The sequence below is a fragment of the Salarias fasciatus genome, chromosome 11, assembly GCF_902148845.1.
Source record: "Salarias fasciatus chromosome 11, fSalaFa1.1, whole genome shotgun sequence".
NCBI lineage: Eukaryota > Metazoa > Chordata > Actinopteri > Blenniiformes > Blenniidae > Salarias > Salarias fasciatus.
This window is the reverse complement of record NC_043755.1, coordinates 33,917,184-33,944,169: the sequence shown is the minus strand read 5'-3', so window position 1 is coordinate 33,944,169 and position 26,986 is coordinate 33,917,184. Positions and strand designations below refer to the sequence as shown.

General features: G+C 49.3%; 1 protein-coding gene across 1 annotated transcript; it reads left to right on the top strand.

Annotated features, from left to right (window-relative positions):
• The first annotated feature begins 18,668 nt into the window (after window positions 1-18,668).
• On the top strand, window positions 18,669-26,736 carry LOC115396162 (NLR family CARD domain-containing protein 3-like). Its single transcript, XM_030101871.1, has 7 exons — window positions 18,669-18,798; window positions 21,225-21,619; window positions 22,146-23,949; window positions 24,030-24,203; window positions 24,287-24,460; window positions 25,826-25,872; window positions 25,994-26,736. The coding sequence occupies exons 2-7, from the start codon at window positions 21,343-21,345 to the stop codon at window positions 26,527-26,529; spliced, it is 3,012 nt and encodes a 1,003-aa protein (XP_029957731.1). The 5' UTR covers window positions 18,669-18,798; window positions 21,225-21,342; the 3' UTR covers window positions 26,530-26,736.
• The last annotated feature ends 250 nt before the right edge of the window (window positions 26,737-26,986 follow it).

The window sequence follows — 26,986 nt, the reverse complement described above, 5'->3', positions numbered from 1 at the left end:
AGAACCAGAAACCTGTCTCAGTTTTTTTGGAAACGGATGAACCGAGTCCGGTGGAGCTGAGCGGAGGTTCACTGAGTCCAGTAGAGTCCGACAGAGACCGCCTGAATCCAGCAGACTCGTTCTGCAGATTCCAGGAGAGTGAACAGAGTCCTACAGAGTCTGGTACAGTCCGGTACAATCTGGCAGAAGGTCCACCAATCAGAGGATAAAGAACAGAAGGACGCTGACGAAGGGAACAGCCGGTGGAGCCCTGATGGTCCAGGACTTACCAGAACCCAGTTCTGCCTGTCAGTGGGACCAGCTGGACCACACATCCGCTCCGTCGTCACCTCGCAATAAGAAACAGGTTGTCAGCGTGTGTTTATCAATAAAGTTTACCTGGACTGTCAGCCTGGTGCTGGTACGTCCCTCCACCTCCGGACTTGGGCCGGGGAGCCATCCGGCACACAGAACAAACCAGAGCAGGATCATTTTCAGTCTGGTCTGAGCGCTGCCGCTGCTCCTGCAAACAACTTTTCAAAACATGAAGCACAAATTACACATTTTCATTTGAACCATCACCAACTTTGTTCTTACCGGACACAGACAGAGACAGCAGGCGACTCTCTGAGGTGAAGTTGTGTCCAAAAACATGGAGGTGGTAAACACAGCTGTAGTTTCCCCGGTGGGCGGGCTCTGCAGCAGGAAACAGGAAGTGTGCAGAGTGATTGACAGCCGGCTGGGTGGAGCTGTAGGAGGTGTTGGAGGAGGTGAAGGTGAGCTGGAAGGAGCCTCCTGGGTACTGCGGCTGGATGGAGCAGCCGGTGGTGAAGGTGGAGCCCAGATCACCTGGAGCCCCTGCTGCTGGGCCTCGTAGACCCCGAGGATGGAGGAGGAGGAGGACACGGAGATGACGGGATGGAGCAGCCGGTCCGGCCGATCTGCCTGAACACCTCCCTCGAGGTGAATGAACATCTAGAAATGTGCCGCAGATAAAGTACAATGTGTGTCATGTGACGTAAGGGTTAAAAAGTAAATAGTATTGCAGTAATTTAGTGTTTTTATTCCACCAGATGTGTCGGAGGTCGTTGCTATGGTAACCAAGCTAGCATGAGCACGCAGCCACGCGTCGAGCCGGGAGTGTGAGGACAGAAACTCACACTCTCTCCCCAGTCTCCCCACCAGGAGGCGCAGCGCACGGCCGCCGATGGAGTTTACCACCACCCGACTGCGACAGGTCGGCCAGCGTACGGCCTGATTCACACACGCGGCTGTGCGGCGCGGATCTGTCCGGGTTTGCACGGTGTCTGCGCGGAAAAGTCAGAACTGCATGCAAACAGATCAGTCCTTTCACACTCCACGCTCGTGGCCCGTTCAAATCTGCGCGGCGATTTCTAAACAGAAATCAAGTCTATTTTTCTGCGCGGACTTGAGCAGGCTGTGCGCGGCGTCCCGTTGAAACCAACGGCATAAACACACATCTCGTGTCAGCCAGGCGTTCTCTGCAGCATTGAGCTCATGTCCCACAGACTGGTCACACCAGAGGCTTCCAGTGTTCTGCTCCGTTTGGTTTTCTGCAGCTTGGAGCGGGTCCCATTGAAAACAATGAAGACAGGGCCTCGTTGTCAGATATATGTTCCGTTTGAATTTACTATTTGGCGCGGTTGAGAGGAGCGCGCGTGTCTAGATACACTTATCTAGATATCTATATCTACAGGTCTATGCCGGAGCTACGGAAGCCACATTGTGTTGTGTGTTTTTGACTGCCGATGCTGATGCTCGTTTTTGGATGCTGCTCTTGGGAATAAACATCCTTTTGCTCCTGAAGCGCCTCTGGAATTACTTCAGACATATTACACTAGTATCCCATTGCCGTGGACAACCCGCTCACGCAGACCGCGCTGGTGAGAAAGGGACGTCTGAACACGCCGCTCCAGCGCCCACGCCGTCTACGCGTCCGCCCCGCGCCGCGCAGTAACGGCGTACCTGGGAATCAGGCCTAATACGTTACTGTCCCAATAAAAGAGACAATATCTGTGCACCGTGTAGTCGTGAGGGGGAGAGGCCAGAGGATTCCCATTAAAATGCATTAGTTTAAAACATCATTGAGACAAAAAGCATGCAATACATGTTCCTACACGATTCAGTGGATCAGTTCATGTGACTCATGTCATAATTTGCCATGAGACCGGGCTGACAGGTCACATTCACACATGACGAGGTGGATTTGGCAAACTCCATGGGTGAAAGCCCATCTTTCCGTACTATCATGATCATACTCATAAACGCCGATCCCGTCTTTCATATGTTCGTACGACCGGATACCGCCGTACGACCGGATACCGCCGTACGACCGGATACCGCCGTACCACCGGATACCGCCGTACCACCGGATACCGCCGTACCACCGGATACTGCCGTACCACCGGATACCGCCGTACCACCGGATACCGCCGTACCACCGGATACCGCCGTACGACCGTTTGATGAATGAGGGCCTGTATGTCTGACAGAGGGCTGTCCATGGTGCTGAAACCATACCTACACTCATTCACTCAGCACATTGCTTGACACACACACTCATACAGACATGAACACATTGACACACACACACACACACACACACACACACACACACACACACACACACACATATTCTGTATATTGCTTTACACACACACTCTTTCAGACGTGAACACATTTTAGCAGTCAAACCAACACACACACACCACGTACGCAGGACATTCCCTCATGTGCACACACAGAGAGTGGGACAGACTGACTGTGTTACAGTTTTCCTCCACTGGTTCGTCTCATTTCTTGAAACAGAAATTACATTCTCAAAACGACATGGACAAACCTCCAAACGACCCTGCAGCTGCTCACAACAGAACGGTGTTGTGAGCAACAGAACTGAAAGCTACCCTCTCCACACTCCAGGCTACTGTTGATCCTCGGGGATCCACCATAAATCACTTGGAGAAGTCAGCTACTGTTTGCAGTGATGACATCTCTACTCTTCAAGCAACAGTTCATGTTCTAAAGGAGGAGGTTGGTGTCCTCAAAGCCAAGTGTAAAGATGTTGAAAGTAGATCTCGCTGCAACAATATTCGATTGATTGGAGTTTCTGAAGGCACGGAATTACCTAATCCCAGGGAATTTGTGTCAGAACTTCTGAAAGATCTTTTGAAACGGACGAAGCACCCCTGCTGGATAGAGTCCACAGAGCCCTCCGTGAGAAGCCTAAACCTGGGGCCCCACCACGACCGTTGATGATTAGAGTGCACTACTTTCATGTAAAGGAGCAGATTCTGCGCTGCGCAGGGAAAACTGCGCCCCTCGTTTTTCAGGGCTCAAAGTTGTTCATCTTTCCTGACTTTCCTCCTGCTGTGGCCAAAAAACGCTCACAGTTTGGCAGTGTGAAACGCCTTCTCCACACCTGTCCTGGGATCAAATTCGGCCTCTTCTATCCTGCAGAACTGAGGATCACTCTTCCTGATGGAACTGTCCGCAAATTCACTGACCCGATGGCTGCAACTGACTTTGTTACTGGAGACTTGGGAGTCGCTCTTGCAGCCTCATAGGCATGGCTCAACAGTTCTGATACATACATATATTACGCAAAACATTGTTACAGCAGATGGTGTTTATTTTCTGACCAGCTGCAAACGCTAACTCAGGTTATTTTTTATAACAAAGTGCATTCCAAACATTTTTGTTAAATTGAATCAGTTCTGTTACTGCTTGGGCTTCATAGGAGCCTGTCGCTGCTAGGACTGAGTATGGTTGCTAGGAGGTTCCTGGTGGTTTGCTTTTGGGGGTGTGTGCGCATCTTGTTTGAGAAGATGCTTCAGCAGTTTAGGGTAAGTTTAATAGCTCTTGTTTTTGTTTTTTTTTTGGGTTTTTTTTGGTCTTCACGTTTGAGATAAAGGTCAGCGCTTTATTTGTTCATTCTTGTCACATGGTAATATCACAGATAACTAATAGCCAGCCTTTCAAATTTTGTAGTTGGAATTGCAAAGGACTGAATCAGCCTATTAAAAGGAGTAAAGTGCTTCATCACTTACAGCACCTGGGTGCTCAGATCGCATACTTGCAGGAGACTCATTTTAAGTTCACTGATCATTTCAGATTACGTAAAGTTTGGGTGGAACATTTATATCTTTCTACATTTCAAAGCAAAGCTCGGGGGGCTGCTATTTTAATACATAAATCAGTGTCTTTTGTATCATCCAATATTATGGCGGATCCTAATGGCAGATATACTATTGTCACCGGAAACATCTTCAATACTAAATTAATTCTCGCCAACATTTATGCACCCAATTGGGATGACCAGAATTTTTTTTGAAATGTTTTTGATAAGATATCTGATATATCCTCCCATCATCTTATTCTTGCTGGAGACTTTAATTTCTGGCTTGGTCAACTGGATCATTCTTCTAGCAAACCCGCTCGACAATCTAACTCATACAAACTGATCAATACTTTTCTTCATGGATTTTCAGCCATTGATGTGTGGCGCTTTCTCAACCCTACGAGCCGGGAGTACACGTTCTTCTCTCCAGTCCATCATACTTATACTCGAATCGACTGTTTTTTGCTGGATAGAAGACTAATCCCATATATTCGCTCTTGCTCCCATAATGCTATTGTCATCTCTGATCATGCGCCGGTTACCATGGACCTGATGATGGGAGGATTAAATCACTCTAAGTTATGGCGGTTCAATTTACGGTTTTTGTCAGATGAAAAATTCGTAGATTTTATGAACTCTACAATTGATCTATTCATTGCCACTAATAAAACGCCCTCCGTCTCACCCTCCGTTTATGGGAGACTTTTAAATCCTTTATCAGGGGACAAATTATGTCCTATGTCAGCTTTGAAAACAAAGAAAGGAGAAGGAAAATGTCTGAACTCATGACTCGTTTACTACAGTTAGATGATCTTGATGCTCAATCCCCTTCCCCAGTGACATACAAAGACCGACTTTCCATACAGGCTGAATTTGATCATTTGTCATCAATAAATGCAGAGGAAACGTTGCTGAAATCTCAACATGCACAATATGAATATGGGGAAAAGGCCACTAAGCTACTGGCCCATCAAATCCGTAGTACTGCTCTAGCCCACCATACTCCTCAAATCCGAACTAGTGATGGTATTTCTACGGATCCTCAAATAATTAATCATTGGTTTAAAATTTTTTATTCATCACTCTATACCTCTGAATGCACATTTAATATTTCTTCCTTACATGCTTTTTTCAGTGATTTAAAAGTTGCAGAGGTTGAAGAGTTAATTAATAATCACTTAGAAGAACCCAAAACAACAGAAGAGGCTATTCAAGCCACTGGTGCAATGCAGTGTTCAAAATGCCCTGGTCCAGATGGATTTCCAATTGAATTTTACAGGAAATTTGCACTTAAATTAGCTCCTCTAATGGTGAGTATGTTCATACACTCCATCGAAGTTGGATCTCTTCCTCCTTCTCTTTCACAGGCCTTTATTTCTTTGATCCTGAAGAAGGACAAGGACCCTCTTGCTTGCAACTCATATCGCCCCATTTCATTACTCAGTGTCGATTATAAAGTTATAGCTCAGCTCTTAGCCATGCGATGAGAAGTTGTCCTACCGTTGCTGATTAGCCCGGACCAAACAGACTTCATCAAAGGTAGATATGGTTTTTCCAATCTTAGACGTTTATTCAATGTCATTTATAATCCAGTGATATCAAGAGAACCAGAACTTGTCATCAGTTTAGATGCCGAAAAAGCTTTTGACAGGGTTGAATGGGAGTATCTTTTTTATGTTTTGCAAAAATTTGGATTTGGTTTTAAAAGTATTTCCTGGCTTAAACTTTTCTACACTTCCCCACTCGCCTCTGTCAGTGTTGTGGCTTCATGCCTTGCGTTGCTCGTGGGTTGCAAACGTGCTCATTTAGTATCCATAATAAAGCTCTGAGACGGCAGCTTGGGTTCAGCGGTCTTTACTGTAGGCTGACAACATGACAACAACAACCTCATAATGGAGCGCCAGCTCTGCCGAGTGGCCACAGATATTATGTTCCACCACAGTCAGAACGAATGATACTGACTCAGATTATTTCTCCCTTTACAGAGGCACACGGCAAGGCTGCCCAATGTCTCCTTTACTTTTTGCTCTCGCCATAGAACCCCTTGCTATTGCATTTAGATCCAACCCACAGATTGTTGGCATAACAAGAAATGGTATTGAACAAAAAAAACTAAACTAAACTAAACCAAACTAAAACAAACCAAACTACAGTAAACCAAACTAAACTAAACTAAATTAAACTAAACTAAACTAAACTAAACTAAAACAAACCAAACTAAAGTAAACCAAACCAAACTACAGTAAACCAAACTAAACCAAACTAAACCAAACCAAACCAAACTAAACTAAACTAAACCAAACCAAATTACACTAAACAAAATTAAACTAAGCCAAACTAAATTAAACTAAACTAAACTATACTAACTAAATACTAGTTTAAACAGTTAAGTATCCACAAAGCTGCCCTAGGAGCTAGAATGCTGTGGGAAGTACGGTGCACTGAGCCCTGTCCTCTAATGTCTGAATGTTCTTCCCTTTAGTCCCTTCATTGCTTTTCCCCTGCTGTCCCCCCCTTCGAGGGGGAGTCTTCTCCAGTTTCAGCTGCTGACTCCACTATTACGAGGACCTATGAACAAGCTCCGTCCGGACCGGGAGGTCACTCCTGTCGGTCCTGCCCGTGGACTGGCTTCGGTTCTACTGCTGGGATCCGTGGTTCTTGTGCTGGACCGTCCAACGGACTGTCCTCAACATTGTCCTAGGCTTTACTTCTTATTGTCTCATGCTAACTGTTGCCAAAGCTGTCCGTCCCTGGGAGAGGGATCCCTCCATACTGTGGTTCTCCCCAAGATTTCTTCTTTTCCCACTGGGTTTTTGGAGTTTTTTCTTGCCGGATGTGAGGGTCGAAGGCGGTGGTTGCTTCGTTCTGTCTCGTTATTGTAAATATTGACAGATTACCATTATGCTTATTCACTGTTTTTACTTTTACCGACCAATGTAACATCTTGAAGCCCTCTGAGGCAACTGTTGTTGTGATACTGGGCTATACAAAAATAAATTGATTGATTGATTGATTGAAAAAGTCTCTCTCTATGCTGATGATTTACTCCTGTATATATCCCAGCCAGACATCTCAATTCCCACCGTATTGTCCATTCTGCACCAGTTTAGTACTATTTCTGGTTATAAATTGAACCTCGGTAAAAGTGATTTACTGCCCTTGAATGCGGCCACTTGACCATATCCACTTAATAAACTCCCATTTCATGTAGTATCAGATCATTTTACATATTTAGGGGTAAAAGTCACTGGAAAATTTAGTGATCTTTTTAAATATAATTTCATTCCTCTTCCAGACAGAGTTCATCAGGATTTAGACAGATGGTCGTTACTAAATTTGTCCATCGCAGGTCGTATTAATACAAATAAAATGCACATCCTTCCAAAATTTTCCTTCTTTTTTCAATCTGTCCCTGTGTTTATCCTGATCTCCTTCTGTCGCAAACTGGATGGGCTCATTTCTGGGTTCATTTGGAGGAACAAACCTGCTAGAATCCGTAAAGTTTATCTTCAGAGGCCGAAAACCGCAGGTGGGATGGCTCTACCAAATTTTTTGTATTTCTATTGTGCTTGTCATATTGGAATTATTCATTTTTGGCTGAGATCAAGTGGGTAAAGTAATTGCCCACCTCGGCTGTGTATTGAAGGATCCTTTTGTACCTGCTCTACTTTGTCAACTTTAATATACACGCCCAAGCAACTGCCTGCCAAAGAATTTTATAGTGATAACAAAATCATAAACTCTACACTCAAAATTTGGTTTCAATTTAGACGTTATTTTAAGTTACCACTTTTTTCGGTACAAGCTCCTATTTTTAAGAACCCGTCTTTTCCAGCTTCAATAGCTGATATGGCTTTCTCTCACTGGTCAACTCTCGGTGTTAAATCCTTTAAAGCTCTCTATATCAATGACACTTTAGCTTCTTTTCAACAACTTTCAGAAAAATTTGACCTGCCTAAGAGTAACAATTTCCATTATCTGTAGATTAGGAGCTATGTTAGAGACAAAACTTCTCAATTCCCAAACAAGCCATCAGATCAGGGCATTGACAGTGCAACCTATCCCATTATCTAAAGGCCCCACCTCCTTTCTAAATGAGAAAATATGTTCTTTTCGTAACTCTTTGTTATTAGCAGTTAAAAGGGCATGGGTGGAGGACTTGGGATTTGGTATTGAAGATGATTTATGGGATAAAATTTTGTACCGGGTACACACCAATGTAACATCTTGAAGCCCTCTGAGGCAACTGTTGTTGTGATACTGGGCTATACAAAAATAAATTGATTGACTGATTGACACCTCCTCTTTGTGTGCCAGGCATAGTTTAATTCAGTGCAAGATTCTACATCGCACTCACTGGAACAAACATAAACTCTCTTGTATTTATCCTACCGTGACTTCAGACTGTGACCGCTGTCATCAGTCACCTGCAAATTCAATACATATGTTTTGGTCATGTCCATGCCTTCAATCCTACTGGACTCAGATCTTTTCAGCTTTGTCGCCTGTTCTTCAAGTACCTCTTGACCTAGATCCACTGTTAGCATTATTTGGAACACTCTATGAAACTCTGAACTTGTCTAAATTGAAATCAGATCTCGCTGCTTTTCTTACATTATTAGCAAGAAGGAGAATTTTACTGTGCTGGAAGTCCCCATCGCCTCCACAGTTTGAAGCATGGCTTAGAGACATTCTACACTTTAGTAAGCTTGAAAAAATTAAATTTACTTTGCGTGGTTCTTTTGGCAAATTTATGAAAACATGGAAACCTTTCTTTGATTATGTTTAGACGTTGCAATTCTGTAATATCCCATCGTAGGCAAGATACTTTTCATTATTAGTTTACAATTTCATTTTATCTAAAACTTTAAAGGAATACTCTGAAGATTTTGGGTCCAAAATCTTCAGAGTATTCCTTTAAAAACTGACCGTTTGCTGACCTGATTATTTATTTTTCTATCTCGAAGACCATGTTCTATTTCATCCCTAGTGATCGCCAGAGGCGGTGCTGAAAGCACTGGAATGTTCCCTTCGCGCATGCGTAGTTCGAGTATGTATACCAACACACTTCACTCGTGACTCCCCAGGTAACCCCAGAACCGTATAAATACCGGGTCCCTGACCCGGAATCGGCTCCTGTGTTCTTCTCGCGTTTGTTCGAGGCTTGAAGAAGTGGACTTGCCTTTTTTCGGCATATTTTTGCTCGGTTGCTGGGAGCCTTGAGAACCTGTTGGTCGGAGCTGCGGACGCCCTCCAAAGGCTGCAACCGTGCTAACCTTTTCCATCTACGCCGCGGCGACTACCAGGCACCGCGTCTCCTCGGCAGGAGGATCTGTGCAATCACCGTCACGGTAAGGATGCTGTTTCTGTCTGGACTTAGTGGATTGTGGGACTAGCCGGAGAGCTCTCCTCTGCCGCACGCACGCCGCTGCCGCTCCGTGAGCGCTGGGGCTGTGCTGCGGGCTTGGGGAAGTGGCACTGGGCGCCACGCCATGACTGCGTTTCTCGTTGTGGTGTGTGTTGGCCTGCTGGTCGGGACGCCGGCTCTCTAGCCCGGCTGTTTCCGGCGGGTTGCGCCGCTGTCGGCAGTGGGAGCGGGTGCCGCGAGGCGGCCGCTTCCCTCTCCCGTGTGTGCTCGGCTAGGCAGCTAGCTTCCCCTGTGTGATTCGCTACTGTGGTGCGGACCGTGCAGGCGGTGTATGCCTCCTTCCCTCGGTTTCTGCACTGTAAGATATTTGTCAGTTGTGTGTGGCCGTGCAGGCGGCATCTGCCCCCTTCCCTCGGCTACTGCACTGTTGTTGTTTTTTTTTTTGACCTGCTGCGTGTGCTCAAGCGGCGCTGCGCAGAGCCGAGTGGGGCCGCCTGGTGGCTGTTCCCCCCTCTGGCTGGGAGTGGGTGCTTCGTGCCTGGTGTTCACGTTGGGTTGTGCAGGCGGCGTACGCCCTCTTCCCACAACCCTTCGTATTCTGGCTTGGCTTCAGGTGGAGGACAACCCGAGTGCCTGGTGATGGACGGCTCCCACCGTTGTGTGGCCTGTGGGATTCCCCTGCAGGCGGATGATGGCCACGACCTTTGTCCGCGGTGCCTTGGCCCTGTTCACCTCAGGGAGGGGCTCTCGGACCACCCCTGTATGAACTGCAGCTTCATGCCTTATGCCCAGCGAGCTGCTCGTCTGGCACAGGTGTCTGCGGCGGCCGGAGGAAGCCAGGAGTCCTCCTCACCGGGGCCACTCCCTGCCCCTCAACCACGGCGGTCTAAACGCCGTGCGGAGACCTTGACAGAGACCCGACCGCCGGGGAAGAGACCAAAGTCCGAGCAGGAGCTCGCCACGGAGGTGGCTCAGCTGCACCGGGAGCTGGAGGAGATGAGGTCTCTCCTGCACGAGCGTGTGCCTGCCTCACCTGTGGAGGAGGGGGCAGGGACGCCATCCACCCAGACTGCACCCCCCCGAGGAGGACGTGATGTCCTTGGCGGCGTCCGCCTCACACTTTTGTGAGGTGGGCAGCGACCAAGTCTCTGTGGTGTTGGGTCAGGAGTCTGCACGGTCGTCTCAGAGTTCTACGGGCGAGGCGGGGGATGACTCCATGCGGTCTATTCTGCGTGCGGCTCTGGAGCGTCTTCAGCTGCAGATTCCGCCACCGGCCCAGCCTGCCGCAGTGAGCGCCTTCTTTAGACGCAGGCGCCCTCCCTCTGAGGACTTTGTGAGGGAACTGCACTCCTGCTGGAGGGATAGTACCGCCCCCTCCAGAGTGTCTGCGGATGGTCGAGCCTTGGCGGCCATGCACGATGCAGCGGCGGCTGGCTTGGAGCGGATGCCCGATGTTGAGCCGGCCATGGCAGCTCTCATCGTGTCGGCGGAGGAGTCCCTCCGGTCTGAGGTGCGGTGCCCCCGTCCTCAGTGCCGGATCATGGACGACCTCCTTACATGGGCCTACAGTGCGGGTGCGCGTGCTGGGCGGATGGGTAATTCCCAGGCCCACCTCATGCTTGCATTCTCGGCCTCTTTGTAGGGAGGCGTCGTTGATGCTGCCGCGGTTAGCTTCTCTGATACGGCGCTGCAGGCCTTTTCCCTCATCACGCAGGACCTGGGTCGGATGATGTCGTTGCTGGTTTTGGCACACCGCCAGGTGTGGCTGGCGCAGTCCCCCTTGTCGGAGGCCTCTCGTCGGGCTCTCCGGGGATTGGCGGTGGAGCCCGGACAGCTCTTTGGCTCAGCCGCCGTGAAGGTGTTGGAGAGGTCGGCCCGGGCACGTGAGACTAGGCGACAGTTGGTCGGCATCGGTAGGGACCATGCCCCCCCGTGGGGCTTCTGGGGGTACCTCTGGCCGTTCCCGTTTTCGTCCGCCTCCAGGACCCCACCCCGGACGGGCGTCGTAGGGGGCGGCGGGGGCCGTTCGGCCCCCTCCCCCTGGACAGGCATCTCGGCGCACCCGGCGTGCGGGCCCCAGTGATTGCCCCTCTGGCGCCCCTAGGGGCCGGAGGACCAGGGAGCCCGGGAGTACAAGCTGCAGTTCCGACGCCAGCCACCTTCATCAGGGACCCGGCGCAGGCCTTTACTTTGGACCAGGAGCTGGCTTCCCTCCTGGCCAAGGGGGCAATCGAGGCTGTGGACCCCCTGGTGGACCCGGGGGGGGGGGGGGGGGGGGGGGGGGGTTCTACTCACCGTATTTCCTCGTGCCCAAGAAGACTGGGGGCTTTCGCCCCATACTGGATCTGAGACGTCTCAACCACTGCTTACGGGTACTGCCGTTTCGCATGTTGACGCTAAAGGAGGTCCTGCGAGCCGTCTCTCCGGGAGACTGGTTCACGTCTGTCGATCTACAGGACGCCTATTTTCATGTCCCCATTGCACCTCAGCACCGGCGGTTCCTTCGGTTCGCCTTCAGGGGTCCCTTACGACAGTTGTCCCTCTGGGCCTGCTGTAGTTGCGCCCCCTGCAGAGGTGGTTGAACGGCTTCCACCTGGACGCTCAGTGGCATCGCCACCGCAGGCTCAGAGTGTCATGGCGGTGCCTTGTCGCCCTGGCCCTGGACAGGGCTTGGTTGTTACGGGGCGTTCGCGTCCGCAGGACGGTGCGAGGGTGGTGGTCTGCCCGGGACGGCGCGGACCACATCAATGTGCTGGAGATGCAGGCTGTACACCTGGCCCTCAGGCATATCCTGCCCTTCCTGAAGGGGTGGCACGTGGTTGTGCGGTCTGACAACACCTCAGCGGTGTTCTACATCAACCACCAGGGCGGGACCAGGTCTGCCTGCCTGCTGGAGGTTGCTCGGCAGTTGCTCCGCTGGGCGGCCCCCCGCCTAGCCAGCCTGCGGGCGGTGTATCTCCCAGGGGTTCGCAATCAGCTGGCGGATTCTCTCTCCCGCCCGGGGTTCTTGTCCGGGGAGTGGCGCCTCCACCCACAGGTGGTGTGTGCGCTCTGGGAGCGTTTTGGCAGGGCCGAGGTCGACCTCTTTGCCTCCTCAGAGGCGTTAAATTGCCCGCTCTGGTTCTTTCGGGGAGAACCCCCCCCGGGCCCTTGGGCCAGGATGCGCTGGTGCACCCTTGACTACGGGCCCTGCTCTATGCTTTTCCTCCGATCCCCCTGATTTGGCCTACGTTCCTCCGGGTGCTACAGGAGGGACACACGCTGCTGGTGGCCCCTTTCTGGCCGGGCCGGGCGTGGTTCCCCCTGCTCCACAGGCTGTCCCGCAGCAGCCCATGGCGCCTTCCCTGCAGGAGGGATCTGCTGTCCCAGCACAGCGGCCGGATCTGGCATCCCTGCCCTCACTGTCTGTGCCTTTGCTCTTGGCTTCTGAGGGGACCGAGCCAATGTTGAGCGGCTGTTCGGGGCCGGTCCGGTGCACCATTCTCAATGCTAGGGCGCCGTCTACCCGGCTGTTGTATGCCTGCAGGTGGCGGTTATTTGCGCAGTGGTGCAATGGCCGCGAGGCGGACCCGGTGCTTTGCCCGGTTCCGGTGGTTCTGGACTTTCTGCAGTCCCTCTTGGACAGGGGCCGCTCCCCGTCCACCCTGCGGGTGTATGTGGCAGCAATTTCGGCTGCCCATGCGCCGGTCGCAGGCGGCACGGTTGGGGGCCACACGCTGGTGTCGGCCTTCCTCCGGGGGGCCTTGCAGCTTCGGCCCCCTAGGGTTCCACGGGCACCAGCCTGGGAGTTACATCTGGTGCTGGACTCTTTGTGCCTGCCTCCCTTTGAGCCTTTGGCGACAGCGGATCTTCAGTGGGTGTCCCGCAAGACAGGGTTTCTGCTGGCCATTGCTACAGCGAAGCGTGTAGGGGAGCTGCACACACTGTCTATCCACTCAACGTGCCTTCGGTGGCACCCGGATGGGGTGGACGTCACGCTTTGGCCGAACGACACCTTCTTACCTAAGGTGTTGTCACGGCGAGCCGGCCAGCCCATTTGGCTTGCTCGATACAACCCCCCGTCGGACGACGCGGGGGGCCGGTCGGAACTCCTCTGCCCAGTCAGGGCCCTGCAATGCTATATGGCAGCTACGGCGGATGTGTGGGCGTCAGATCAATTGTTTGTCTGCTACGGTGGCTGTCGTAAGGGCTCTGCGCTGTCCAAACAGCGCCTGTCCCACTGGGTGGTGGACACTATACGTCACACTTATCAGGCCGCGGGCCGGCCTGTGCCCCAGGGGGTGCGCTGCCACTCCACCAGGGCGGTGTCTACGTCGTGGGCCGCCCTGAAGGGGGTGCCCCTGGAGGAACTGTGTGCTGCCGCATCCTGGATGACGCCTGGCACCTTTTCCCGGTTTTACAGGCTGGATGTTGTGCCTCCACATCCGCTGCGAGTGGTGCTGGACCCTACAGAGGCGTCTCAGTAAGGTGGGTGCCTGGCTTCCTCGTGACTGAGTTGGCATTCGTCATTCCAGTGCTTTCAGCACCGCCTCTGGCGGTCAGTAGGGATGAAATAGAACGAGAGTTACGTATGTAACTATGGTTCTATGAATCCCGGATGACCGCCAGAGCGCTCTGTCACTCGGAATCCTCGTAGTACGCGAGAAGATTCCGTAGGAGCCGATTCCGGGTCAGAGAACCGGTATTTATACGGTTCCGGGGTTACCCGGGGAGTCACGAGTGACGTGTGTTGGTATACATACTCGAACTACACATGCGCGAAGGGAACATTCCAGTGCTTTCAGCACCGCCTCTGGCGGTCATCCGGGATTCATAGAACCGTAGTTACATTCGTAACTCTCGTTCTTTTTAATGTTTTTTCCTTTCTCTTATTATAGTTAAGGTGCTGTGTCATATGGACACCAATTATAATGCTCTTGGATGACTTGAATATTTATGTATATGTATATGTATATGTATGTGTTGTTTTTTTCTCTTCTGCTATTCTCTTTAAAAATTAAAACTTTTCTAATCATGTTTGAATTCAATCCAAGATTGCATTTCATATCACATTTTACTGATGTATATTGTTGTATTTCACAGTATTTATTTTTTTTTTTTCAAATGTAATTAATTAATTTATTTTGTTGTTTTATTTTATGTATGTGTGTATATAAATATATATATATATATATACATTTTTTTTCCTTTCTTTTTGGGAAAAAAAATTTACATTTATAACCTTTTTTTGGGAAATATTTCCATTATTTTGTGAAAACTCCAATAAAAATAAAAAAGACGAAGTATTTTGAGGACATTGGCCATTTGAGAAAGAAATGTAGTTCTGCCACCTGAGTGAACTGTTTAGGAAGAGATCTGAGCTTTGGCAGGAGAACCTTGTGGTTCTGCTGAACTGTTCAGGTTGTTTTTGGCAAGAGAACCAAGAGAACTGAGAACATCTGATCTGTTTCGAGAAATCAGCCAAAGCTGTTGAGAAGGATCTTTACATTCTGGAGGCTCTGACTGTTTACATGGGAAAGAAATGAAGCTTTGAAACATGAGTGAAAAGTTCTGGGAGAGAGATGAGCTTCAGAAAGTGAACTATGGTGTTGAGCTGGACTGTGAGACCATTTCGCCAAATGATCTTACAGTTTTGAAAATGTAATTTCTGTTTCAAGAAATGAGCCGAACCAATAGAGAAAAACTAACAGAGTGCTGTCCATGGTGCTGAAACAGTATGGACACTCATTTACTCACTACATTGCCAGACAGAAAAACATGAACTCATTCTCACACTCACACACACACACACACACACACACACACACACACACACACACACACACACACACACACAAATCTGCTTATGTGTACAAAGAGAAACAGTGTATGTCTAACAGAATGCTGTGCATAGTGCTCAATCAGTATCTACACTCATTTACTCAATACATTGTTTCACACACACACACACACACACACACACACACACACACACACACACACACACACACACACACACACACACACACACACACACACACACACTCATTCCAGACTCATTCTCTGACACTAAAGCCTCTCTGAAAAAAAACTGGAGCTGTGGATGTCAGACTTTAAACAGCACGCAGTGACAGTAGAGAAAAGGATCATGGGAGCAGGAGACGGACTGGGCATGGTGGAGGATGCTGACCAACGGACCTCACGGTCTTTAAAGCACCTGAATGCACCACGGCAACCTGAGGATTGATCAAATACCTGAGGAATGTGAGAATAACGAGAACATTGATTTTTTTTTTTTAAATGTAATATAAGTGTAAGTGACTAAGTTAAAAACGTTTTATTGTGAAGCTGGAGCTTTTATTTTGTAACGTACTCTCCCCACCCCCCTTCTGGAGCTTCTGCAGCCCTGGGAGAGGGAGGAGGGAGAGACTACTCACTTCCTGTCTGCACATCTGGTTTCCTGCAGCTCCATCACTTCATGTAAGGGGAGCATCAGGGCCAGATGTCAGTGGGGGGCTTGTGTCTGTGTGTTTTTGGTGGGCGGTTTTATTAGTTTTTTTTTACCTTCTACCATTAAATGGATCTTTTTAAAAGAAGGCAAATATGCATTTTCCCACGTGTTTTTCTCTGTCTTTAAAACCCTTTTTTAAACTGAGGATTTCAGATTTGAAATAAATATTGTTTATGAATACAAAATTTACATAAATTAAAGCTCTGCTGCTTTTACTCAACTTAATGAACTTAAAATTACTTTTTACATTTCTACTGGATGTTTTTAACCTCAGTCACATGCAGATTAAGTAACAAACAAGGCAGCTCAGTGGAAAAATATCACAATGTGCTCATTTCAGCAGACTGAGCAAATAAATGTGAATTTCTAAATAAAATTATTAAACTATTTGAACTCTGTGGAGAGCGTACTAACGTACTGTCTGAGTGTGTGGTATGCAGGCTCCACAGTTGGGGACAGGAAGGCGGTGCAGAGGGTCATAAACACTGCCCAGAAGATCATCGGCTGCACCCTGCCCACTCTGGAGCACATCTCCACATCCTGCTGCCTCAGGAGGACCAAAGCCATCACGGGAGACCCTGCGCACCCTGCCCACTCCCTATTTGATCTTCTGCCCTCTGGTAGACGCTACAGGTCAATAAAATCACACACCAGCAGACTGACAAACAGCTTCTTCCCCTGGGCCATACGCATTGCAAACACCCACGGATACAGAAACACACACTCACTTATGAACAGTCTCCCATAACCCCCCCCCCCCCCATGGACTAAATCACCCAACTATCTCCTCGCACTTTAAGAGTTTGTGCCTCATGTAGCATGATCACCACTCTGTTACTCTATTTATTACTCTTGCATCTTGTGGATGCGCTTATGCAAATTATACTTGCCCTTGTATTTTTTTCTGTTGTTACCTAATGCCTGTGTTGTTTTCTGTTTTGTCCCTGATGTTTTTCCTAAGTTTTCTTGTCCTTGACTTTTTAATCGAGGTGAATTGTAGCTTTATATGAGCTCCCATGTAATTTCGTTGTACCCCCCCGTGCAATGACAATAAAGTCTATTCTATTCTACATTACATCCTTGAAATACAACATAAAATTCTCAATACACCCTTGATTGCAGCCAGCATGGTCGCCGCCAGATGTTTCCATTGAAACACTGGGGATGAGCTTACCAAGAGGAGTGTTTTAACAGGAGAAACTCGGCCGGAACGAGCTTCTTGGACGGTTCTTTAGCCTCTCAAACAGGACATTTAAAGCAGGTTATAATGGGCTACATCATCTCTCAGTTTTTACTCTCTTGGGGAAACATGGAAGTACACTCCATCTGTGCATTAGCGTCTTATCATGCTACTTCTGTTCTTCAAAATAAAACCCCAAAAAAACTCAAACATAAGAATGAATGGAATAATGATCAGGAATGAATAAAGAGTATTTATGAGCCCCTCTGCAGGAGGTCACCTATCGCGAATGTTGTCTGATCACTGTGGCCTGCAGACGCCTCTCAAGGCGTGGTTCCTTCCAGGACGGGCCAGAGGAACATGTGTGGTTTGGGCCAGAGGATCTCTCTATGTGGGAGTGAGAGCAGTCATGGACTGAGTGCTTCCAGCAGAGACCTGCAACATGAACCCAGCAAGAGATCTTCGATGGAACTCACCTGTCCTGCCGTGTGTGCCCACTGCCCCTCTTTCATGATAAAGTGCTGACGCGAAACCCTTTGCCTTTCACCACACAGAAGGCAGCACATCTGGCCCACCGTTGTTCAGTGTATTTGCTCCAGTTTTGGCTGAAATATGTGAGTTAGTTGACCAAGATTGTTGACCGCCTGTATGTGGCTCCCTTCTTGATCCCTCGGTGTGAAGTGTGAAATATTCCAGTCAAACTGGCCCCATGTGTTGAACACAGCTGGGCCACTTGAGGCTCACATCTGGATGACCCGGTTTCAGGTGTGACACGTTTCAGCCGAAGCTGGGAGTGTTTGTTCTGTGAAATCTGGGCCGAACGCAGCATTGAGCACATGAAGCAGCTTTCGGTTCCCACGCGTCTCACCTGGCCTGGAGAACGCCTGCAGCGCGAGATGGTTACCGCATCCGTCTGCTACACACACACACACACACACACACACACACACACACACACACACACACACACACACACACACACACACACACACACACACACACACACACACACACACACACACACACACACACACACACAGTAAACATAGTGTTTTCCATATGACTGTCGTTTTTGGGGATCACATCTCGAGTCTTTTATCGTGACTCAACCTGTGTGACTTTTCTTTGTTTCATCAATAAATCCAGTGGAGCTCGACTGTTTCTGCGATGAAATGCCCCAGCTACAGCTGTCGGCATTTTGTCATAAAAATCCACCGCCCTGCCACATTTTGTCTATATATGTAAGGACAGAAATAACAAGTTGACCCATGTGATTCAACAGCGAGAAGACAATGGTTCAAATTATGAAATGAGATTGAATTAACAGATATAAAGTTCTTTCACTGAGAGAGCTGATGTGTGAAACTCTACGTCTGGTCTGTTTTGTGGTGAGATGTAGAATTTAATGCACTCCCTGTTCACTCCCTCCTCCTCTCTGCAGGACATGTGATTTCTCTGAAAGACAAAAACCCGATTTCCTCTCCAGAAAACTGTCAACGCCCCACATTTCCACATCGGTCTGTCAGAGCGGAACGTTCAAAACTTCTTCTCTCCACCAGCTTCCAGAGAAGCGTCTGTGAGCAGATCTGAAGAGACTCGAGCCAGAGAGAAGCTTCCAGAACTGAGCAGAGGACTTTTCAACGGTATGTGCGCACACACACACACACACACACACACACACACACACACACACACACACACACACACACACACACACACACACAGTTTCTGCAGTACTGCAAGACAGATCCAGACTCAGAGGATCGTTTCTGCTGTTGTCATTGTGAGGATAGAAGGAGAGAAAACGACACGCTGTCAGGACTTCTTTCACTGCAGATGTGATGGAGGCGTAAAGCAGGAATTCAGCTTCGACTCTAAACATCAAGAGAGGATGAGGAGAGGATGAACAGACAAGTGAACTGAGCAACACACGTGAAAAGTCATTCTAAAGCCCACACCACTGGCAGAGGCGGTGGACGACGTCAAGGAGCCGACATGCAGCAGTGAACAGTGCTGGAGTTGATTCTGTAGCCTGAAGTAAACCTGCCCGGAAGTAAGACCCGAAACTTCAGCACAACCATATGTGGAGTTGTTTTTGTGTTGACTGGCCTACTGATCTTTCACAAGGTGTTTTGAAATGTTAGCAGGGTCAGAAACAGGAAGTAGAGACGCAGGTGTTACAAATAACGAGTCTCTGAACCAGTAACCACAACAGCTGCATCAATACCTGTTTTGGTTCTGCCCTGAAATCACTAACACAGAGACGAAAAAAAAGGAAATGTTTGGTTGAAAAAAACTGTTCTGTCCCCTCCTGGGCCGATCTCCATCAAGTCAGGCTCTTCTACCAGAGGCCTGGAGCTGGGGGGTTCTGCAGGGTCTACCAGAGGCCTGGAGCTGGGGGGTTCTGCAGGGTCTACCAGAGGCCTGGAGCTGGGGGGTTCTGCAGGGTCTACCAGAGGCCTGGAGCTGGGGGGTTCTGCAGGGTCTACCAGAGGCCTGGGGCTGGGGGGTTCTGCAGGGTCTACCAGAGGCCTGGGGGGTTCCTGCCCCTAGTGGACAGGATGTAGACAGCACACACTTACAAACAGTATAAAGATGAAGTTATCACTGTCAGCTGAAGAGTGTGAATAATATCCACCACAAACGGCGCGGTGTAAAGAATGATGGGACTGATTCACTGAAATAAATCATCTCATATCTCAGTACAAAGTGGAACAATAATCCGACTACTTTATTCAGTGTAAGTCAGTGTTTCCCAATCTGGAAAACACACAATTTCCACATCACAATGACTTACTTTAAGTTTTGGGAGAAATATTGCTGGACAAATAGAGCAATATTGAAATATTCAAGAACAGAAGAACAATAGAAAAACAGATGAATTTCTTATAGTGTCAATTCTGCACCTCTCTGCTCTGTTTGCTAATGAACAAGCCGCCTTGCTTCCAGCCATAAAAAAAAAACCTTTACAGTTCTTGCAGAACAAATGTAGGCTCATTTCTATTTGTTTTACAAGACATTAATTGTTACCTGAATACCTGAATAAGGATATGATGTGAAGTTTAGGTGGAAAGCTGCGTCTCCCACAAAGACCTGAGGGTCTGGGTGGAGGTGAAGCCTTGAGGGTCTGGGTGGAGGTGAAGACTTGAGGGTCTGGGTGGAGGTGAAGCCTTGAGGGTCTGGGTGGAGGTGAAGACCTGAGGGTCTGGGTGGAGGTGAAGACCTGAGGGTCTGGGTGGAGGTGAAGACTTGAGGGTCTGGGTGGAGGTGAAGACCTGAGGGTCTGGGTGGAGGTGAAGACTTGAGGGTCTGGGTGGAGGTGAAGACCTGAGGGTCTGGGTGGAGGTGAAGCCTTGAGGGTCTGGGTGGAGGTGAAGACCTGAGGGTCTGGGTGGAGGTACCAAGAAGTGCAGATAGAGTAGGTGCACTCCTCCATCAATAGCACCAATACAGTAGTTGAAGTTCCACAGTCTCCAGTCTCACTTGTGGAGGAAATGGAATCACGAATTAAAGAAAATGGAGAGAACGGCAGCATGTGGTCAGCTGATGTGCTGCGTTCTCACAAGCGGTGGGACACGAGGAGGAGACAGGCGTCCTGTCAAAGTTTCCTCTCTAGAAAGTCTTTCACTGCTGCTGAGCTCCACGTCCATGTTCAGACGTCAGCTCAGATTACTGATCGACGGGTCTGACCAGGAATACAGGCGACATTTCCACCCATCTTCAGGACGAGACAGAAAAATATATTTACAATTATATTTATTTTGATTTCCTGAAGTGCATTGTAATATATTTTTTGTAATATACTGGAAAATCTAAACTATGAAATCTCATATATGGGAAAATACTGGCCCTAACTAACATCACACAATCAGACAGCATCGGGGTTAACCGGGGTTAACCGGGGTTACCACAAGGTCTGAAGTGAGGGACGACATTAGAAACACCACAAACACAGGCAGGACGAGACCAAGTGGAACACGTGGCGTCAAACTCCTGGACTCCGACTGAGCCTGAAACAACAGAGTGACTGAGCCGGAGCTCATGAGGATCCTTGTTTTGTGTTTTTCAGAGTCAAACATCTCACCTGAATGGAAGCATGTGGGCTCCTCACCGTGGTCTTTCCGGGGACTCTCTGGACACCCAGTGAAGGTTCAGTGAGATAAATCAGGCTCCTCACACGGTCGAAGATGAGCTCAGCTCCAGAGGTCCTGCTCAAACTGCTGGATGATTTGCTGGTAGAGGACTTCAAAAGGTTCAAGTTCCACCTGAGCAATATTGGGGTCTTTGAAGGGTGCAGGCCGATCCCAGCAGGACGACTGGAGACGCTGGACAAGCCGGACACAGCGAGACAGATACACGACACCTACAGCGTCCACGCTCTGGAACTCACTAAAGAGGTTTTAACGAGAATGAGAAAGAGTCGTATCTGGGATGAACACGCCAGAAACATCTCAGGACCTGAAGGTGAGTCCTTCAAACATTCAAACTGGACCCCGTTAGAATTTAGAACACCACAAACAACAGCTTTTCCAGCGTTTGAGATTTTTTTCCCCATTTTTCTCTTATTAGTACTTTATTTCAGAAAAATGACACATGACCTTACAGTCTCTCTCTCTCTCTCACACAAACACCACAGAGCTTTGTAGTTAATATTGAAAATCAATTCATGATTTCTACATGACGTTTTACACTCAGTCTGAATTTCACAGTCCAGTGAGTTGAAGAGAAAACAGACACATGAGAAAATGATTCATGCTTCTATAACAACCATCTAATTGTACATGATCGTCTGTCATTACACAAAACCAAATGCCAAAGCTAAGAGTTTCTACTTTCTGGTGATGTGTTTAGGAAAGATGTGAGTAAAACCTATTTTTATATAACCACTTAAAAAAATAAACTACTTATAAAAGTTATTCCAGAGCGTTTTGAACACAACTCAAATGGAGTTTTTTATTCTCTCTCTGAAACAAAAACAAATATAAAATAGGGGGAGCCGGCCCACTGAAGAGCTGTCAGGAAAAACTCAAGAGCAGCCTGAAGAAGAGATTCCAGGATGTGTATGAGGGAGTCGCTAAACAAGGAGAGTCCACCGACCTGAACCAGATCTACACCGAGCTCCACGTCACAGTGGGAGGGGCTGCAGAGGTCAACCAGGAGCACGAGGTCCGACAGATCGAAGCCGCGTCCAGGACAGCAGGCAGACCAGAGACAAGCATCAGGCCAGGAGACATCTTCAGAGCCCCGCCTGGAAGAGCTCAGCCAATCAGAACGGTGCTGACGAAGGGCGTGGCTGGCATTGGGAAAACAGTCCTGACTCAGAAGTTCGCTCTGGACTGGGCTGAAGACAAAGACAACCAGGACGTCCACTTCATATTCCCATTCACCTTCAGAGAGCTGAACGCCCTGAAGGACAAGAAGTTCAGCTTGGTGGGACTCGTCCATCACTTCTTCACTGAAACCAAAAAAGCAGGAATCTGCATATTTGAAGCCGTCCAGGTGGTCTTCATCCTGGACGGTCTGGATGAGTACCGAGTCCCTCTGAACTTCCAGAAGACTGACTTCCTGACTGAAGTGACAGAGTCCAGCTCAGTGGATGTTCTGCTGATAAGCCTCATCAGGGGGAAACTGCTTCCCTCTGCTCGCCTCTGGATCACCACACGACCTGCAGCAGCCAATCAGATCCCTGCGGACTGTGTGGGCAGGGTGACGGAGGTCCGAGGGTTCACCGACCCCCAGAAGGAGGAGTACTTCAGGAGGAGGTTCAGAGAGGAGGAGCAGGCCAGCAGGATCATCTCCCACATCAAGACCTCCCGAAGCCTCCACATCATGTGCCACATCCCGGTCTTCTGCTGGATCACCGCCGAAGTCCTGGAGGAGGAGCTGAAGAGCAGAGGGGGAGGAGAGCTGCCCAAGACCCTGACGGAGGTGTACATCCGCCACCTGGTGGCCCAGGCCAAAATGAACAATGTCAAGTACAATGAAGAGGCTCTCTCAAGCGAAACCTGGAGTCCAGAGAGCAGGAAGATGATCAAGTCTCTGGGAAAACTGGCCTTCGATCAGCTGCAGAAAGGAAACCTGGTCTTCCATGAACCCGACCTGGCAGAGTGTGGCATCGATCTCCGAGCAGCCTCGCTGTACTCAGGAGTGTTCACAAAGACCTTTCAAAAGGAGAAAGGTGACCAGAACCCTGTCTTCTGCTTCACCCATCTGAGCCTTCAGGAGTTTCTGGCTGCTCTTCGCGTCCATCAGAAATTCATCAAATCTGGAATCAACCTCCTGGAGAAGAAAAAATCGCTCAGGTGGACAAAAGTGCTAAAGAAGAAACCCAATCTCCACCGTCTCCACCAGACTGCCGTGGACCAGGCCTTGAAGAGTCCAAATGGACACCTGGACTTGTTCCTACGCTTCCTCATGGGTCTTTCACTGGAGACCAATCAGAGTCTCCTTCAAGAGCTGCTGACCCAGACAGGAAGTAGCTCGCAGGCCAAACAGGAAACAGTGCAGTACATCAAGAAGAAGCTGAGTGAGAGTCTGTCTGCGGAGAGAAGCATCAATCTGTTCCACTGTCTGAATGAACTGAATGATGGTTCTCTGGTGGAGGAGATCCAACAGTCCCTGAGATCAGGACGTCTGTCCACAGATGGACTGTCTTCTGCTCAGTGGTCAGCTCTGGCCTTCATCTTACTGTCATCAGATGAAGATCTGAAGGAGTTTGACCTGAAGAAGTACTCTGCTTCAGAGGAGGCTCTTCTGAAGCTGCTGCCAGTGGTCAAAGCCTCCAGCAAAGCTCTGTACGTGGTTTAAGAACACATCTGCAGAACTGAGTCCGGGAGAAACATTGATCTGGTTTTAATTGTTGGCTCTTCTTCAGGCTGAGCAGCTGTGGTCTGTCAGAGAGAAGCTGTGGAGCTCTGTCCTCAGTCCTCAGCTCTCAGTCCTCCAGTCTGACACATCTGGACCTGAGTGACAACGAGCTGCAGGACTCCGGAGTGAAGCTACTGTCTTCTGGACTGGAGAGTCCTCACTGTAAACTGGAAGCTCTCAGGTCAGGATCCAGCTGCTGCTTGATCAGGTGGAGGATCTTCCTTCTTCCTGCTCGACTTGATGCAGCCATGTTTGTGTCTCCAGTCTGTCAGGGTGTCTGGTCTCAGAGGAAGGCTGTGCTTCTCTGGTCTCAGCTGTGAGATCCAAGTCCTCCCGTCTGAGAGAGCTGGACCTGAGCTACAACCATCCAGGAGCCTCAGCAGTGACCCTCCTGTCGGCTGCCGTGGACGATCCTCACTGCTCGCTGGAGACTCTCAGGTATGGACACTGAGACGTTCTGCCGAATGTCTCCAGTTGATGATCAGACAGGATTTATCGGGGGGGTTTAGTGCTGCTATGTGAGAAGATTCCTAAACGCTGAAAAGTTTTCCTCACAGACGTAACACTGATTGAGTCGGAGTTCTTGCCAGTTTCAATATCAATGTGAACTTTATTTATGTAGCACATTTAAATAAGAGGCTGATGACCAGACAGAAGATGAACAACCAAAACACAGAAGTATCAATCAAAAAGAGAGCGATAAAAACGGCGTAAATGAGTAAATAAAAGCTCCTAAGCTGACTCTGCTCAGCCAGGCCAGGGCAACAGGTGGGGTTTTCGTTGAAATGCCTTCCAGAGTCTTCGAGCCACGACTGCAAAGGCTGGGGGGTTAGGGGGGTTAGGGGGTTAGGGGGGTGGGGGGTACCCGGCTGGAGCACTGGGTGGAGTCGGTGCCTGCCAGTCCTGGTCCCCGAGGCGTGGGCCCCCTCGCTGCTGGGGGTCCCGGACAGGGCCTTCCTCTGCCCCCTTCTGGAACTGGACCTTTCTGGCCTGCTTCCGAGCTTCTCAGAGGTCAGAGGTCATATGTTCATGATCACAGTCACATTAGCTGGATACTCTTCACTCTCTGTGGGCCCTGTGGGCTGTTGGACTAACGGCGGTCTGTGGTAAGTCTCTCCTGCTGCCCTGCTCTTAATTTCACACGGGGGGAGGGGGGAGGGGGGAGGGGGGGGGGGGGGGTGACTGAGGTTTGTATGGAGGTGTGTGTGTGTGTGTGTGTGTGTGTGTGTGTGTGTGTGTGTGTGTGTGAGAGACTGTCAGGGGACCGGAGCGTGGGTGTCTGCCTTGGGGAGCGGCTCGGATCCGGGCTCTGGGATGGCCGCCAGCTGTCTGGGCCCTGAGGGCCTCTCTAGTCTGCTTCTGGTCTTCTCAGGGGTCAGAGGTCATATATGCATGAAACACTATCACCATCACATTTGCATGATCACACTGATCTTTAATAACTCTCCACATAAAAAAAAAAAAAATACATTTGTGATTTATTAATGAATATTTTGGGGCTGAATTTCCAAACTTCAGTCTCAAAAAGGGCGAATTAAAGGCTGATTTAAACTCATCGTTATCCTTACAAAAAAACAACAGCTGCGTTGGAGCGTGAAGCGTGAGGACAGCGCCAGCCGTCCCACTCCTTGGTTTTCCCCATGTTTGGTTTTCAAAACAGCTAAATCTAAAAAAAAAAAAAAAAAAAAAAAAACTGAAACAGATCAATTTTTTTTTTATCACAATAAACGGAAAGTTTCAGTCTCTTTGTTAGAATTAAGACGGCAGTCCCGGGCAGCTTTCTGACGGTCTGTCTCCCTGCAGGGTGGACCGCTGTGGACAGCAGAGGCTCAAACCTGCTCTGAGGAAGTGTGAGTCGGACTCTTCGCTGTCCGCTTGTCTTTCAGTCCAGGCTTCGTATTCATTACTGACATGTCAGGAAGTCCAACAAGTCCATCACACGTGTCAAATCAAGACTTTTCTCTCCGTCAGATTTCTATCAACTTGAACTGGACACGAACTCCGTGAGCAGAGAACTCAAACTGTCCGACAACAACCGGAAGGCGACACGCGTGAAGGACGAGCAGCCGTATCCGGATCATCCACACAGATTCGACGTCCGGGTTCGCCAGCTGCTGTGCAGAAACGCTCTGAGCGGCCGGTGCTTCTGGGAGGTGGACTGGAGCCGAGAAGCCGACGTCTCGGTGAGTTACGGAGGAATCAGGAGGAAGGGCGTCACCAAAGAGTGCCGGTTTGGGATGAACGACCAGTCCTGGAGTCTGAGCTGCTCGGATGGAGGCCACTCCGTCTGGCACGGCGGCAGGAGGACGTCCACCTCCTCGTCCTCGTCCTCCTCTGGCAGAGTGGCGGTGTATGTGGACATTCCCGCTGGCTCTCTGTCCTTCTTCAGAGTGTCCTCCGACTCTCTGGTCCACCTCTGCACCTTCAGCACCGCCTTCACTCAGCCGCTCTACGCCGGGTTTGGACTCTGGTCCTCCGGTTCTTCGGTGAGTCTGTGTCCTCTGTAGGACGGACGGTCTCTGTCTCTGACTGCAGGAAGGGGGAGGCGCCTATCACGAGGTGGGAGGGGCCTATCAGAAGGAGGAGCTTATGAAAATGCAGCTCCAGTAAAGCTGTGACGACTTCTTTGTTCCATCTTGTGTTTGTTGCCGTTTCGCTGTTGTTGTTTCTAGAAATGTTCGTTCATCAAGTAATAAAGTCAAAGACACGCTGACTTTTCACTGCTGCGTTGAATTCCTGTTGTTGTGATGATCATAGCACAACACTTACATGATAAAAACACAATGCTATTGCAATAATAACACACTGACTGGACCTGATCTCAGCCCGTTGGGCCCTGCTGCCGCCTGGTGCGGTGAGGCATCGGTCCACCGCTTCAGACCGGAGTGCAGTACCTCCAGCCTCACCGCCTGGGGTCTATTTCACCAAGCAGGTTTTAAGAAAACTCTGTGTTCAATAACCTGG

Coding starts and splice junctions, on each gene's coding strand:
- LOC115396162 (XM_030101871.1), top strand. CDS start 21,343: ATGAGCTCAGCTCCAGAGGTCCTGCTCAAACTGCTGGATGATTTGCTG. Junction 21,620..22,145: donor AAACATCTCAGGACCTGAAG/GTGAGTCCTTCA, acceptor AATATAAAATAG/GGGGAGCCGGCCCACTGAAG. Junction 24,461..25,825: donor TGCTCGCTGGAGACTCTCAG/GTATGGACACTG, acceptor GTCTCCCTGCAG/GGTGGACCGCTGTGGACAGC.